Source organism: Schistocerca cancellata, chromosome 4, assembly GCF_023864275.1.
Source record: "Schistocerca cancellata isolate TAMUIC-IGC-003103 chromosome 4, iqSchCanc2.1, whole genome shotgun sequence".
In the NCBI taxonomy this organism is placed as follows: domain Eukaryota; kingdom Metazoa; phylum Arthropoda; class Insecta; order Orthoptera; family Acrididae; genus Schistocerca; species Schistocerca cancellata.
In genome coordinates, this window is record NC_064629.1 from 505806384 (window position 1) to 505822625 (window position 16242).

General features: G+C 41.3%; 1 protein-coding gene across 1 annotated transcript in view; it reads left to right on the top strand.

The window, feature by feature from the left end:
- Positions 1–16242, top strand: part of LOC126184291 (putative uncharacterized protein DDB_G0285119) — a 153827-nt gene that overhangs the window by 45371 nt on the left and 92214 nt on the right. Inside the window, exon 5 of the mRNA XM_049926669.1 lies at positions 13259–13342. Coding sequence (XP_049782626.1) covers positions 13259–13342 — 84 coding nt within the window. The remainder of the gene's footprint in view (positions 1–13258; positions 13343–16242) is intronic.

Genomic DNA, 16242 nt, shown 5'->3' on the forward strand with positions numbered 1-16242 from the left:
ATAAAAAAACACTTTGTGCTAAATCGACAGTCATAGAGCGCGTGAAGAAATTGGTGGTACGAATAGTAAAACTTCTGAATTTGCACGCATTATGCCATTGTCAGTTGCAACCGTTTTCAGTGGAACTGAACGAAGCGTATGGAGACGTCATATATCGCTGAAAAATACGATGGTTTAGCCAAGGGGCATGTAAGGAACGATTTTTCTATTTAAAACTCGCTATTGCTGAATTTATGAAGGAAAAAGGAGTGCAAGAACGAAAATCAGAACACCCGGAATGGATTGCAAATTTCGCATTTTAAGTGGACTTGATTTCCCAGCGCCGAAAGGAAGACATGGCAAGATACTGTAATTTATTTCTAATTTGATGGGGATGCATTTAGAAAGAAACTCGCGTTGTAGAAGTGACACATTCTGACAAAGGCAGTCCAGTTACCTTAGCTCAGTGGTGTCAAAGAAAATGCTAGTTTTGAAGAATTCTTTGCGGCCTCTAACGAATTACAAGGATAGTTTTTATAAAGGTTTTGAGAACAGTGTGAGCCTTTAATCTTTTTTCGAGACCGTTTGCCGATTTAGTTGAAAGTGGTGCAATATTGAGTGGAAAAGTGGTGCAATATTTGTGTGAAAGATCTTTTTTCCATTATGAAACTAAACAAGTCACGATTACGTGAAATCTGAATGCGAAACTCTATGAAATTGTCTGTGTCTGTCCATGAGCCGACAGTTTGCACCAGATAAAAATTATACTATATCCTTAGCGTGCCAATAATAATTGAATAATAGAGAAAAAATGTTTAGTTTGTTATCTATGTTATTGACAGATGTTAAATATAAAACCAAGTCGTGCGCAGTATGACTGCTGTGCCATTTAAATGCTACGTGTTCGCAGTTTTCCCTTCTTCCCCCTCCACGAGCTCAGACGGTAGGGCTTGTCGGTGAGGGAAATACGTGACGAACTTGAGTGCCTTGGCACTCAGTCTGGGCAGGGCCCTTGAGCTGATCTCTTGCCCGCCCATGGGTTAAAGCCATACGATCATACGTGTTGAATTTTCTTTACAGTTGTAAAATCAGGCTCATCCTGAAAGCATGGTTAAATGTCACTATTGGTGGTTCATCTGAATCAGTAGTTCGTATAACAGGATAGTACTGACAGAGTTGTGCGAATTACACGCTTGTGAAGTAGGTAATTCTATTACCTGTTGGCTTGTATCCGGGTCGTTCCTTATAATTCACACTGTGTTAAGAGATTACTTCATTTTGATACACGCTGGACAATCACTTTTTCTCCAGTACATTTCAGTTATTTACACATTGTACCAGTTATTAGGGCTTCTTCCCGTTTCTTTCACGAATGGAGTGTGGGAAGACAGATTGTCAGTCAACTCTGTGCACGCTGCGATTAGACTTACTTCGTCGTCGCGATCCATACGGAGGGATGCATAATAGGGCTGTAGTGTATTCATAGAGGAATAAATTAAAGCCGTCTCATGAAACTTCGAAAGCAGGCTTTCTTGAGATCGTTTGTGCCTATCGTCTAGTGACTGCCAGTTCAGATTCTTCAGCATCTCTGTGACACGCTGCCATCGATTGCTGGATAATTAAAGTCTCCTACGATAATGACAGCATGATTGGGGAACTTACATACTAGTGAACTTGGATTTTTCTCTGTTACATCTGGAGGGGAGACTGGTATTCGATAAGAGGATCCGATTGTCAGTTTACATCCATCCTCGTTACTGAATCGTGGCCAATCGATCTCTCATGCAGCTTCAATTTCTGTCTCGATGGATTTGAGTTTGTTGTCTTTTGCAACAAATACAGCACCTCCATTTAACTCGTCCAAACACATCTACTCTGCAGTTCACATTTAAGTGCCTGGCGGAGGGTTCATCGAACCATTTTCATACTACTTCTCTACCATTCCACTCTCGAATGGCGCGTGGGAAAAAGGAACACCTAAATCTTTCCGTTGGAGCTCTGATTTCTCTTATTTTATTGTGATGATAATTTGTCCCTACGTTGGTGGGTGTCAACAAAATATTTACGCATTCGGAAGAGAAAGTTGGTGATTAAAATTTCGTAAATAGATCTCGCCGCAAAGAAAATCGCCTTTGTTTCAGTGACTGCCACCCCAAATCGCCTATCATACCAGTGACACTCTCACCCCTATTGCATGATAACACGAAACGAGCTGCCCTTCTAAGCACTTTTTCGATATCCTTCGTCAATCCTACCTAGTAAGGATCCCACACCGCAGAGCAATATTCCAGCAGAGGACAGACAAGCGTAATGTAGGCTGTCCCTTTAGTGGGTTTGTCGCATCTTCTAAGTGTTCTGCCAACAAAGCGCAGTCTTTGTTTCGCTTTCCCCACAATATTATCTGTGTGATTTTTCCAATTTAAGTTGCTCGTAATTGTAATTCCTAGCTATTTAGTCGAATTGATAACCCTTAGATTTGTGCGATTTATCGTATACCCAAAATTTATCGGATTTCTTTAAGTAGCCATGTGGATGACCTCGCACTTTCCTTTGTTTAGTGCCGTTTGCCACTTTTCGCACCATACAGAAATTCTTTCTAGATCATTTTGTAATTGGAATTGATCGTCTGATGATTTTACTAGACGGTAAATTACAGGCTCATCTGCAAACAATCTAAGCAGGCTGCTCAGATTATCACCTAGATCATTTATGTAAATCAGTAACAACAGAGGGCGTATGACACTACCTTGTGGAACGCCAGATATCACCTCTGTTCTGCTGGATTGATTTACCGTCTATCACTACGAACTGTAACCTCTCTGAGAGGAAATCACGAATCCAGTCACACAACGGAGACAATACTCCACATGCACGCAATTTGATTAATAATCGCTTGTGAGAAACGGTATCAAAAAGCCTACTGGAAGTATAGGAATATGGAATCGATCTGAGATCCCTTGTTGACAGCACTCATTACATCTGTGTTGCACAAGAGCGATATTTTCTGAATCCGTGTTGGTTATTTATCAATAAGACATTTTCTTCAAGGTGATTCATAATGTTCGAGTACAGTATATGCTCCAAGATCCTACTGCAAATTGAGGTCAGTGATATGGGTCTGCAATTCAATGGGTTACTCCTATTTTCCTTCTTGAATATTAGTGTGACCTTTGATATTTTCCAGTCTTAAGGAACAGACCTTTCGTCAAGTGAACGGTTGTATAAGATTGCTAAGAAAGACGCTATTGTGTCTGAATACTCTGAGAGGAACCTGACTGGTATACCATCTAGAACGGAAGACTTGCCTTTCTTAAGTGATTTCAGTTGTTTCGCAACACCTAAAATATCTACTTTTATGTCACTCATGCTAACAGCTGATCTGGCTTCGAATTCTGGAATATTTACTTAGTCTTCTTTCGTGAAGGAATTACGAAAAACTGTATTCAGTAACTCCGCTTTAGTGGCACCAACATCGGTAACATTTCTATCGCTATCGAGCAATGACGGTATTGACTGTTTCTTGCCGCATGTGTACTTTACATACGACCAGAATCTCTTTGGGTTCTCTACCATATTTTGAGACAATGTTACATTGTGGAAAGTATTAAAAGCATCTCGCATTGACGTCCACACTAAATTTCGAGCTTTCGTGAAACTTAGCCTGTCTTGGGGATTTTTCGTTCTTCTTAACTCTACACTTAATGCTTGGAAGGTATGGAGACTCTCTCTTAGGAAGGCATCAAGCGAATTTTTATCTGCTGTTTTAAATAGATATATTTTGCATTTATTTTTAGTGATTTTGGTTGATATGGTTTTGAGCCTCGCTACATTGACCTTGTGTTCACTAATCCCTGTACCCGTCATGACAGTCTCTATTAGATCAGGATTATTTGTGGCTAAGAGGTCAAGTGTGTTTTCGAAACCATTCACAGTTCGTGTGAGCTCGTGAACTAATTGTTCAAAGTGATTCTCAGAGAAAGCATTTAGTACAATTTCGGAAGATGTTTTCTGTCTACCACCGTTTTTGAACTTGTATTTTCGCCAACAAATCGAAGGTAGATTGAAGTCTCCACCAATTATAACTGTATGAGTGGGGCACTTATTTGTAATGAGATTAAGGTTTTCTTTGAACCGTTCAGCTGTCATATCACTAACGTCGGGGGTCGGTAAAAGGAGCAAATTATTATTTTGGTACGGCTGGTGAGTATAACCTCTATCCACAGTAATTCGCAGGAACTATCTATTTCAACTTCACTACAAGATAAACTACTACCAACAGACACAAGCTCACAACCACCTACTTTGTTTAATCTATCCTTCCTGAACACGGATTGCGGCTGTGTAAAAATTTCGGCAGAATTTATCCTCTGCTTTAGCCAGCTTTCTGTTCCTATAGCGATTTCAACTTCAGTGCTTTCTATCAGCGCTTGAAGCTCTGGTACTTTTTTAACACAGCTACGACAATTTGCAGCTACAATACCGACTATTGCTTGGTCGATTCTCCTCGTTACTTTGACCTGTACCCTTTGAGACTGGAACCCTTTTTGACCTTTTCTGAGACTGTCTAACCTAAAAACCCGCCCAGTCCACGCCACACAGCCCTTGCTACCAATGTAGACGCGTCCTGTGTGTAGTGGACACCTGACCTACCCGAAACCCCACCACCCCATGGCGCAAGTCGAGGAACCTGCAGCCTACACGGTCGCAGAACCGTCTAAGCCTCTGATTCAGACCCTCCACTCAGCTCTGTACCGAAAGTCCGCAATCGGTCCTGTCGACGAGGCTGCAGATGGTGAGCTCTGCCTTCATCTCGCTAGCAAGACTGGCAGTCCTCACCAACTCACACAGCAGCCGGAAACCAGAGAGAATCTCTTCCGATCCATAGTGACAGACGTCATTAGTGCTGACATTAGCCACCACCTGCAGTTGGCTGCACCCTGTACCCTTCACGGCACATTATTATGAATGCTTTGGCAGTTAAACACTAGGATTTTAATAAATTCTCTTGTAGAGGGCATTTGTTTAGATCTTTTCTTCTACTTCTGGGTTCCCATCAACTATAATATGTGGACTAGACTCAGAGTCGTCTAAAAACAAAAAAAGAGTATTGCGTGGTGCGCAACCCCCCCCCCCCCCCTCCCGACTCACACACACACACACACACACACACACACACACAGAGCCAGTGGCCCGCTTTCAGTCTGATGTGTAGTGAATGCCTGACCCACTTAATGGGACACTACAGTTCTCACCCATATGGCGCAAATCCAGTTAAATCACAGCCCAGATTGTCACAAAACCTTCGAAGCATCTGGTTCATGCCTTCTACTCGACTAACAAGTTAACTGTCCCGTCCGACTTGTCGAAACCTAGCCTGAAATTTTTTATCAGGAAGGATACATCGAAAGAAACACAATGTCAAGATTTTAGCTGCTAAGAAACGCTACAAGAATTTAAAAAAGAAGCGTTGATATTTGCCACATTCGTAGCTCGCCAGGCGGATGGAGAAATGTATACCTCCACCGTAGCTGTAACTGACGGTGTATGTGCAACACGGAGGCCACATATCCTTGGTTGTCGGCGAACCGGGTAAAGAGATAATATGGCACAACGCGATCGCAATTTGAAAAGTGAATTTCTGTATGTGTTGGTAATTTCTCTGACACAAATGTTTAGTGACATTATTTGCTCCAATTTGGAACTCATTTAATATCCATAATAACTAGTAGTTGCCTTTGCGGTATCGCTGAGTATTAACAGTGGAGATATAACTGAATTAATTTTGTAAGTAATAATGGCCATATGCTTGCTAATAGCATCTTTGTTTAGGTTCCGTAATTTAACAGTAATGAGGAATACAACTGATGTTTTCAACATTGCAAAGATTAATATGAACAACATGGTATGCAATCGAAATCACCTATTTCTCCTGAAGATCTACATATGTGTTGTTTATTAGTTAATTTCTAGGACATTCATTCCAATCATCTCAATGTTTCGTTAGATATTGTGGTAACATTGGAAGCACCGGAAATAAATCAGATAATTCCATGAATTGTGGTTCTAACGATGATTTTTGTGCTAGGTAAAATGCAGACCAAAAATAGTGTTCCTTCCAAACTCAAAGACAACATTAACAGTAATAACTTTCAGTGAGTAAAAAAGGCTATAAATTTTTTTGTTAAACAAAGGAGGGAGAAGACACTTGTGCTTGAGCAGTGTGCAGAACCCGTTTCGTTTCGCAAAACGCGAACGTGAAATGTATAAATGGACGAAAGATTTACACAATGTACAACATATTTGCTGAAATGAAACTTGCATAAATGTAAAAGAAAAACTGTTCCAAAGATTTAGAATTGCACGTGAGATTAAATGCACCATTAGTAAAGGAGATATACGGGACAGGCCCCTTGAATTGAAAGTGAGATGAATACTCTGATTCCCAGGCTTCTCTGACCTGGTTAAATAAATTCAGAAATTATAGAGAAAAGGAAGTCGCAAAACTACAACGTTTACCTCAAGTAAACGTGTAGAGGACATGGCATTAACAGGTAATTCTGTAGAGAAATTCGTAGCTGACATGGATATGAAGCTTCTTGATACCACCTAAAACACAGCGTATAAAGCTAGTAAGTAACATTTCGTGCAAACCGCATTTAATCATTTGGAGCGAAGAAAAGACAGTCGCTTGTGCAGTCGATGAGTGCTTTGACACATTCGTATACAACAATGTCAGTGATAAGTATCTATGGATTATTGTTTCCACAGCTGTATATCAAGGTTTAGGAACATCAAGGTAAGTTAGGACAATACTTTAAAAAACGACTGTTCACTTCCAAAACTCTTGTAATCGACTCAGCAAAATCAGGTAAAACTGGATAGAATAAATTTAAATGTTACATACGAAACGTCACCTTACCATCCACAGAAATTAATTAAATGCTTTTGTTGTACTTTTGGCTTGGGTATAAGGAAACTTCCGTGTTAAGGAAGAAGATGAAAAGACTGTTAATATCATAATAGCGTGATTCAATCTCTCGATACAAAAAATTTTCAACAGTCTAAAGCATTTTTCAGAAAACTGTCGGGCAAAATTATTGCCGTCAGCTCTTTGTTATTTCTGGTTTATAAGTGGAATAGTGTTGTTAAACGTAAGTAATTGGTGCGTTGTCGGTTTTCATCACCACGTTTTACGTAATTTATCAAGAATGCCTGGTATGCATCACAATCTGGAGAACTGTAGCCACAATATGAATTAGAAGTTATCCAAAAAATTAATGATTTAAGACATTTTAGGCACGGTTTAAGTGCTTAAAATCCGTGTGTGTGCACTTTGGACTTCGTTTGTTTACTCGATTCAGCGGTAGGCATGAAGTCTGTACAAACCACTGTCATATGCGATTCTTCGTGCAGCAAAAAGAATAACTTTAAAGTTTTCTTAAAAAACAGTAGCATTGCACTTTAGCAGCTAAAATTTTTAGACTGCATTTCTATCGGTGTATTCTTCGTGTGCGAAACATTTCAGGGTAGATTTCGAAATGCCGGAGTAGTCCATTCCCTTGTCAGGTCCAGAGTGCCATGATTAATTCAGGGGCAATGCCGTAAATTGTCTGTCTCGTTGAAACTCCGTGAGTAAGGCTGGTCTTCTCAACCTTCTCTGTCAGTTGCTGAATTATCTCAGTATGACCACGAAGCCCAGACAACATGTATCATATTTTCAGACATGCACCACAATTCGCTTTTGGTTGCGCCCTACTTTCTTAATGGCTGCTGGAGTGAAGGGAAAAAATATATATAATAGTAAAAAGAGCAGCTCTGGTAGATCAGTGATAAACATTAAGACTCCATATACAGGGTGTTACAAAAAGGTACGGCCAAACTTTCAGGAAACATTCCTCACACACAAATAAAGAAGAAATGTTATGTGGACATGTGTCCGGAAACGCTTAATTTCCATGTTAGAGCTCACTTTAGTTTCGTGAGTGTGTACTGTACTTCCTCGATTCACCGCCATGATTTCATACAGGATACTCTACCTGTGCTGCTAGAACATGTGCCTTTACAAGTACGACACAACATGTGGTTCATGCACGATGGAGCTCCTGCACATTTCAGTCGAAGTGTTCGTACGCTTCTCAACAACAGATTCGGTGACCGATGGATTGGCAGAGGCGGACCAATTCCATGGCTTCCACGCTCTCCTGACCTCAACTCTCTTGACTTTCATTTATGGGGCATTTGAAAGCTCTTGTCTACGCAACCCCGGTACCAAATGTAGAGACTCTTCGTGCTCGTATTGTGGACGTCTGTGATACAATACGCCATTCTCAAGGGCTGCATCAGCGCATCAGGGATTCCATGCGACGGAGGGTGGATGCATGTATCCTCGCTAACGGAGGACATTTTGAACATTTCCTGTAACAAAGTGTTTGAAGTCACGCTGGTACGTTCTGTTTCTGTGTGTTTCCATTCCATGATTAATGTGATTTGAAGAAAAGTAATAAAATGAGCTCTAACATGGAAAGTAAGCGTTTCCACATGTCCACGTATCATATTTTCTTTCTTTGTGTGTGAGGAATGTTTCCTGAAAGTTTGGCCGTACCTTTTTGTAACACCCTGTATATTGTCATTCCATGTGGTGGTTTTCTCAATGACAATAATCCAGGAAAACTCGATATGGCAAAATATGGAATATAGTATAGATATACAACGTGTGAGAGAGAAAAAAGAGAAGCACCCGAAAGTGGAGGAGGTAGCAAAAGGAAACTGCACGGCCTGAGGGGAGAGGGCCTATGTGATGTTATTTCGTGATTACAAAACAGAGTTAAATTTTTAATGAAAGTATCTGAATGAGCTCATTTGTGAGCCTGACGTTGAAACTGCTTCGACCAGGATCCATAAAGATCACACATACAATTCATAGATACAAGTGCTATGTGTGGACGAACTTTGTTCCATTTAAAGATGGCACCATTACGATACTGTCACCATCGTAGTAACACATGAGGATGAAAGATGTACATCATGTACCGTTATGATGTCAGTTTACTTAAATTACTACTAGGCATGACCAGAAGTCACAACCATTGGTTCCCCACGCCATGATGCCAGATGTAACACTGCTGTGCCTCTTCATATCGTGTCCACAGGTTGTGGTCTAACTGGTAGCGTTGCTGCCTCTGGATCACGAGATCCCGGGTTCGATTCTCAGGCGGGTTGAGGATTTTCTCTGCTTGGGGACTGGGTTTTGAGTTGTCCTCATCATTTCATCAACATAATCATTCGTAGCAGTGGCTAGACTAGACTGTGAAAAAAAAATTGGACTGTGTAAAAATTGGGAATTTGTACGGGCACTGATGACCGCGCAGTTGAGCACCTCTGAAACCAATCATCATCATGAACATCATTTCCAGATCACTGCAATAAGTCCACCTCTTCCAAGGTCGCCACATTGGTTGCCAGTGATGGTCATCCTAGGTTATGCAGAACAGCGATTCATCGCTGCATGCATTGCGATGTCATTCTACAGCAGTTCATGCTTCCCAGTCAAGGCACTACTCCAAATGCACCATATGTGAATAAGCTGAAGCATCCAAAAGACGTGATCTGATGCTAATGGAACATCACAACCTCGGATGACCATCGTTGGCAACCACTCACAGACTCTGATCACTTTCTGTCTGTGTTTCAACCCTTGTCAGTGCGTAATATCAAAATTAATCTTTGAAGTATTTCTCAGCTTAATGAAGTTTATTCAAATGTTAATAGAAATTTCACATTGTTTTCTGTTCGCCTCAAATATTCTGCTGTGTACGTTATAGTAAATATTACATAAACAGGTGTATGTTACTTATCACATACAGTTTAAGAATTATAGATAGTTGTTATTGGTACAGCCTAGTAGTATGCGCCACTCATGGGTGGCACTTGATAGCTTAAATTGATTGTACATCGGCGCATATATTAAGATGGTTCGCAAGCAAGTTCACAATGAATTAAAAAGTGATATTAATTTATATTCCAGTAATTAGAATTTACTGTCTCGTTACCAGTACAGGCAAAAGAATTAAAAAAATTTAGGTTGTCGATGATATTGTAATTCTGTCAAAGACTGCTAAGAAATTGATAGAACAGTTGAACGGAATGGAAAGTCTTGAAAACAGGTTGTAAAAATAATGTCAGCAGAAGTATAAGAACGTAACAAAGTGCACTTACATTACGTTAGCTGATTTTGGAATGAATCACTAAAAGAGCTGAAGAAGCTATGCTATTTGCGCAGCAAAATTGCAGCCTATTGCTGAAGGAGAGAGGACATAATGTGGAACTGGTAACAGAAAGTGAAGCGTTTCTAAAAAGAGAAATATTTTAATGTTCACTATAAAATTGTTAGGAAACCTCTTTCTGAAAATATTTGCCTAGAATATGGTCTTATATGGAAATTAAACTTGGTGCTGTATAAACGACAAGTGAATAGAATTTTTTTGTGTATAATGCTACAGAAGCAAACAAGTTGACTGAAGTAGCTTCAGTAGTTACGCACAGATAAAGAAGTTTTCACTGGATAGACTAGCATCAAACTAGCGTTCGAACAGGAAACAATAACAACATCAAAAACGAAAACACTGACCTTGTTCGAATGGGTGAATACGTTACTGAGTGTCCGAACTTCTGAAGCTTACAAAAAAATGTGTTGAAATGTTATCGATAGCTATAACGCAGAATTTAGTTTTGGGAAACGCTTTGAAAGCTTGGTGCCGCAACTGGTCGACGTTTATGTTACAAAATGTGTCGGACAAACAGTTGAAACGGTTCTTTCAAGTGGGAACGAATTCTTTCTGGTCATATACAATACTACCCATCAAAATTCCTACACCAGGAAGAAATGCAGATGATAAACGGGTACTCATTTGACAAATGTATTATACTAGAACTGACACGTGATTACATTTTCACGAAATTTGGGTGCATAGATCCTGAGAAATCAGTACCCAGAACAACCACCTCTGGCCGCAATAACGGCCTTGATACGCCTGGGCATTGAGTCAAACAGAGCTTGGATGGTGTGTACAGGTACAGCTGCCCATGCAATTCAACACAATACCACAGTTCTTCAAGAGTAGTGACTAGCGTATTGTGACGAGACAGTTGCTCGTCCACCATTGACCAGACGTTTTCAATTGGTGAGAGATTTGGAGAATGTGCTGGCCAGGGCAACAGTCGAACATTTTCTGTATCCAGAAAGGTCCGTACAGGACCTGCAACATGAGGTCGTGCATTATCCTGCTGAAATGTAGGGTTTCGCAGGGATCGAATGAAGGGTAGAGCCACGGTTCGTAACACATCTGAAATGTAACGTCCACTGTTCAAAGTGCCGTCAGTGCAGACAATAGGCGACAGAGACGTGAAACCAATGGTACACCATACCATCATGCCCGGTGATACGCCAGTATGGCAATGACGAACACACGCTTCCAATGTGCGTTCACCGCAATGTCGCCAAACACGGATGCGACCATCATGATACTGTAAACAGAACCTAGATTCATTAGAAAAAATGACGTTTTGCCATTTGTGCACGCAGGATCGTCGTTGAGTACACCATCACAGGCGCTCCTGTCTGTGATGCAGCGTCAACGATAACCGCAGCCATGGTCTCCGAGCTGATAGTCCATGCTACTGCAAACGTCGTCGAACTGTTCGTGCAGATGGTTGTTGTCTTGCAAACGTCCCCATCTGTTGACTCAGGGATCGAGACGTGGCTGCACGATCTGTTACAGCCATGCGGATAAGATGCCTGTCATCTCTACTGCTTGTGATAAGAGGCCTTTGGGATCCAGCATGGCGTTCCGTATTACCCTCCTGAACCTACCGATTCCATATCCTGCTAACAGTCATTGGATCTCGACCAACGCGAGCAGCAATGTCGCGATAAGATAAACCGCAATCGCAATAGGCTACAATCCGACCTTTATCAAAGTCGGAAACGTGATGGTATGCATTTCTCCTCCTAACACGAGGCATCTTATTCTCCAGCTCCTCCTTTCCACCCCTCTACGTTCATTTCGTTCTTCTCCCCTCTGTCCGTCTACTACTCCCGCTCTCTCTGACCTTGAGCCTTGTTCGTTATTCTTGCAAATTCAGATTTCGTAATAGTATTCTAATAATAAGCTGATAAGCCATAAATACAATTTTCCTTTTATCTTGCAAACCATATGTATGGAAGAAACGATTTCTCTAATGGTTTAAATGCCCCACAGTTTTGGTTAAAAAAAAAAGCCCATATTCACAGCAGAGCACAGTGCGCCACTTCCTTTCTCGCAGTCGGTTTAACGGAAGACGCGTACATTGCTGTTTAAAAAGTGTAACCTATCTGTGTGTGAATGTTTATCAGAGTACTTTGTGAAAATTTGAAGAAAATCGGTCATGCAGTTTTCGATACTCGTGGTAAGAAAGCGTCTTCTCTACATATTACACATTTATTTATATAATAATCATATTCAAAACAAAATATATAGACTCTGTCTGCCCCAATGTTCATTGGAGTATTGTGCATATATTCGAAGTAAATTGGTTAAGTACTTTCCGAGATTTTTGGTAACAACGTTAAACAACGACTTTTCTTTATATATTAGTACTGTAAATTGTAGCATATAACGTCTTGAAGTGTGATTGTGTTTGTTGTTAAGGTAGTCTTTGGGTGAAATTAGAGTCCAGTTTGATGGATAAATTTATATTTGAAATACATTTCTACTCACTTGGACAATTTTTGTTACTGATGTCAGTGGCGGTTCGCAACAACACATTCGCAGTTAACTTTCAAACGTCTCGTCTATGGAGATATGTTTACTAGAACGTATTTAATTCCTTTATCGTATACTTTCACTCGGGTCACTTCTCACAACGAATTATGAAACGCCCTGTATACAGGTTTTCCTCTTAGTTGCCTCTGATGTCGCCCCCCCCCCCCCCCCCCCCCCCCCATTCCTCACCAACTAGGCATCCCAAGGGGCCGATTGTGTCACTCGAGCCGTAAATCAGCCGTTTCTACTATTTATCTCCAGGTGTGCACAAAGAAACTAAAAATCCGTGTAACCGTAAATATTGTAAAAACAAATGTATGGGTATACGGATTACAAAAGTGCAGTCTTCTTCTTAAACGCTTTCATTTGTTAATAGCAGATGGTCTCTTGTAACCAGTCTCTCTGTGTATCTGGTGATTAACTATGCCAAAAATGAGCTTATTACATACTGTGACGTTTATAGCTACCTTTATTTTCAGATCCAATTGAAGCTGCACAGCCAGCCAGTGGAGGTAACGACGAAAATCAGGCAGATACAAAACCCAACATCAAAATTGAGCCTGGTAAGTACTGACGATAATTAAATGTGGTTTGATAACTCTCATATACATGTTGGTGCAGGGAGTATGAATTAAAATCAGAGCACTGCAGTTCATCAGTTCCTAAAAGTGTAATATTTCGAAGACGGTTGGGATGTAAAGACGGCTCGTAGTGATACGAGGCCGTTGGGATCCAGCACAGCGTCCTCTACCAACGCGAGCAGCAATGTCGCGATACGATAAACTCCAATCGCGATAGTCTACAATCCGACCTTTATCAAAGTCGGAAACGTGATGGTACGCATTTCTCCTCCTAACACGAGGCATCGCAACAACGTTTCACCAGGCAACGCCGGTCCATTGTTCGTGTATGAGAAATCGGTTGGAAACTTTCCTAATGTCAGCACATTTTAGATGTTGCCACCGGCAACAACACATTCGCAGTTAACTTTCAAACGCTCTGAAAAGCTAAACATTTGCATATCACAGCATCTTATTCCTGTCGGTTAAATTTCGCGTCTGTAGCACGTCATCTTCGTGGTGTAGCAATTTTAATGGCCAGTAGTGTAGTATCAGTTGCATTCTGCTAATGACTATTTTGATTAACATCTGCGAACAAAAATTAGTGAATATCAGAACCGTTCTTAGAATCCACTGTTTACTGAGGTGATAAATGTCATGGCATGCTTGCTAAAATCTTCTCGGACCTCCTTTCGTCCGGTGTAATGGAGCAAGTCGACGTGGCATGACTCAACAAGTCGTTGGGAGTTCCCTGCAGAAGTACTGAGCCAAGCTGCCTCTAAAGCTGTCCATAATTGCGAAAGTATTCTCAGTGTACAATTTTGTGCACGAATTGTCCTCTCGATTATGTCCCGCTGCGCAGATTTGCCGTGTGGTTTGAGGAGCCATGTCACGGACTGCGCGGTCCCTCTCGCCGGAGGTTCGAGTCCTCCCTCGGGCATGGGTGTGTGTGTTGTTCGTAGCATAAGTTAGTTTAAGTAGTGTGTAAATCTAGGGACCGATGACCTCAACAGTTTGTCCTATAGGAATTCACACACATTTGAAGATTCGATTATGTGCCATAAATGGTCAATGCGATTCATGCCGCTCGGTTTGGTTGACCAAATCATTCGCTCCAGTTTTCCAGAATGCTCTTCAAACCACTAGCGAGCAGTTGTGACACGGTGACATGGCCCATCGTTATCCATAAAAACTGCATCTTTGAGAACATGAAGTCTACGAATGACTTCAAATGGTCTCCAAGGAGCCAAACATAGCTATTTCCAGCCAGTGATCGTTTCAGTTGGACCAGAGCACTATGTCCACTCCATGTAATCAGAACCGACACTATTACGGAGCCACCATCAGTTTCCACAATGCCATGTTGACAACTTGGTTTCTTGGCTTTGGGAGGGGTCAAGGGTCCTACTATCAATACTGAACAACTCAAATCAGCACTCATCTGATCATGCCACGGTTTTCCAGACGTCTGGGGTCCAACCGATATCATCACAAGCCCAGGAGAGACGCTGCCGGTGATGTCATGCTGTTAGCGAAGACACTCGCGTTGGTCGTTTACTGCGATAGCCCATGAACGCCAAATTACGCCACACTGACCTAACGGATACGTTCATCGTACGTCCAACATTGGTTTCTGAGGTTATTTCACGCAGTATTTCCTGTCTGTTAGCACTGGCATCTCTACGAACTTTCACCTCTCTCAGACGTTAAAGGAAGGCCATCGGTCACTACATTGTCCATTGTGAGAGGTAATGCCGGAAATGTGGTATTCGCGGCACAGTGTTGACTCTGTGGATTTCAGAATATTGAAATCGCTAACGATTTCTGTAACGGAATGTCCCATGCATCTAGCCCCAGCCACCATTCCGTGTTCCAAGTCTGTTAATGACCTTCGTGCGGCCGTAATCACGTCGAAAACTGTTTTACATGAATCACCTGAGTACAAATGACAGCTCTGCCCATGTGCTCCCCGTTTATACCGTATGTACACGATACAACTGGAATCTGTATATGTGCATGCCAGTGCCAATGACTTTTTTCACCACAGTGTATGTGTTCCTACTCTTCCTAACTTACTGGATCTGAAATATACACCCATCAGTCCATAAAGTTTAGAGACTGACTTAATAAAAGCTACAGAAAAGTTAAAATGGTGGCTTTGTGCTTCAGGTATTATACACAGTCTCTCGTCACTTGAGTACAACGCACAGTACGTTCATACAGCCATCTGAAACTGTTGTTCAGCTTGCACGTTACATTAAATAAAACTGTCGGGTAGCAGTGACCCTTCATGAGAAATTCTAATCTTTATCGTTTTGTGGTATGTTCGTATTAGCAACATTTAGTCTCTGTACCCGAGATGATGTTTTTCCAGCAATGAAGTGAAGTGTCCGTGTTCTGCTTTTGAATCAAGTCACGACAGGCGTCCACGCCTCTTTTTTTCTGCCAGGACTCCTTATGAGTCCTGTCAAAGTCATAACAGTCTACAGAATGTCTTCAACTCTTGATTTAGAGATACTGAATCGTTCTGATTTGTGAGAAAACAATGTTGAGACCCTACGGCCTCACGAATGATGCTTAACAATGAGTGTTCATAATGCTGCATCGCATGCAAATCTGGTGTTTACAGTTGTTGGTTCAAACTGCCACCCTAATTACTGCACGGATGTCGCCTATACTCTAGGAATGAAATCACTCTCGGAATTTTTTGGCTGGACGGTGTAAGATGTGTAAAGCTGATGCTTACGCTTTAGCTAATGAGAAGTACATTTTAATATTGATTATCCAGTCTTGTTACCGTCGTGCTCTGTCTTGGATAACTTAACTGAGGTGTTATATTCTGTTGGTACTATCAGTGGAACGTTGTTAGCGTAACCGAACCGACTCGGCGTTCTGGCTTTCCC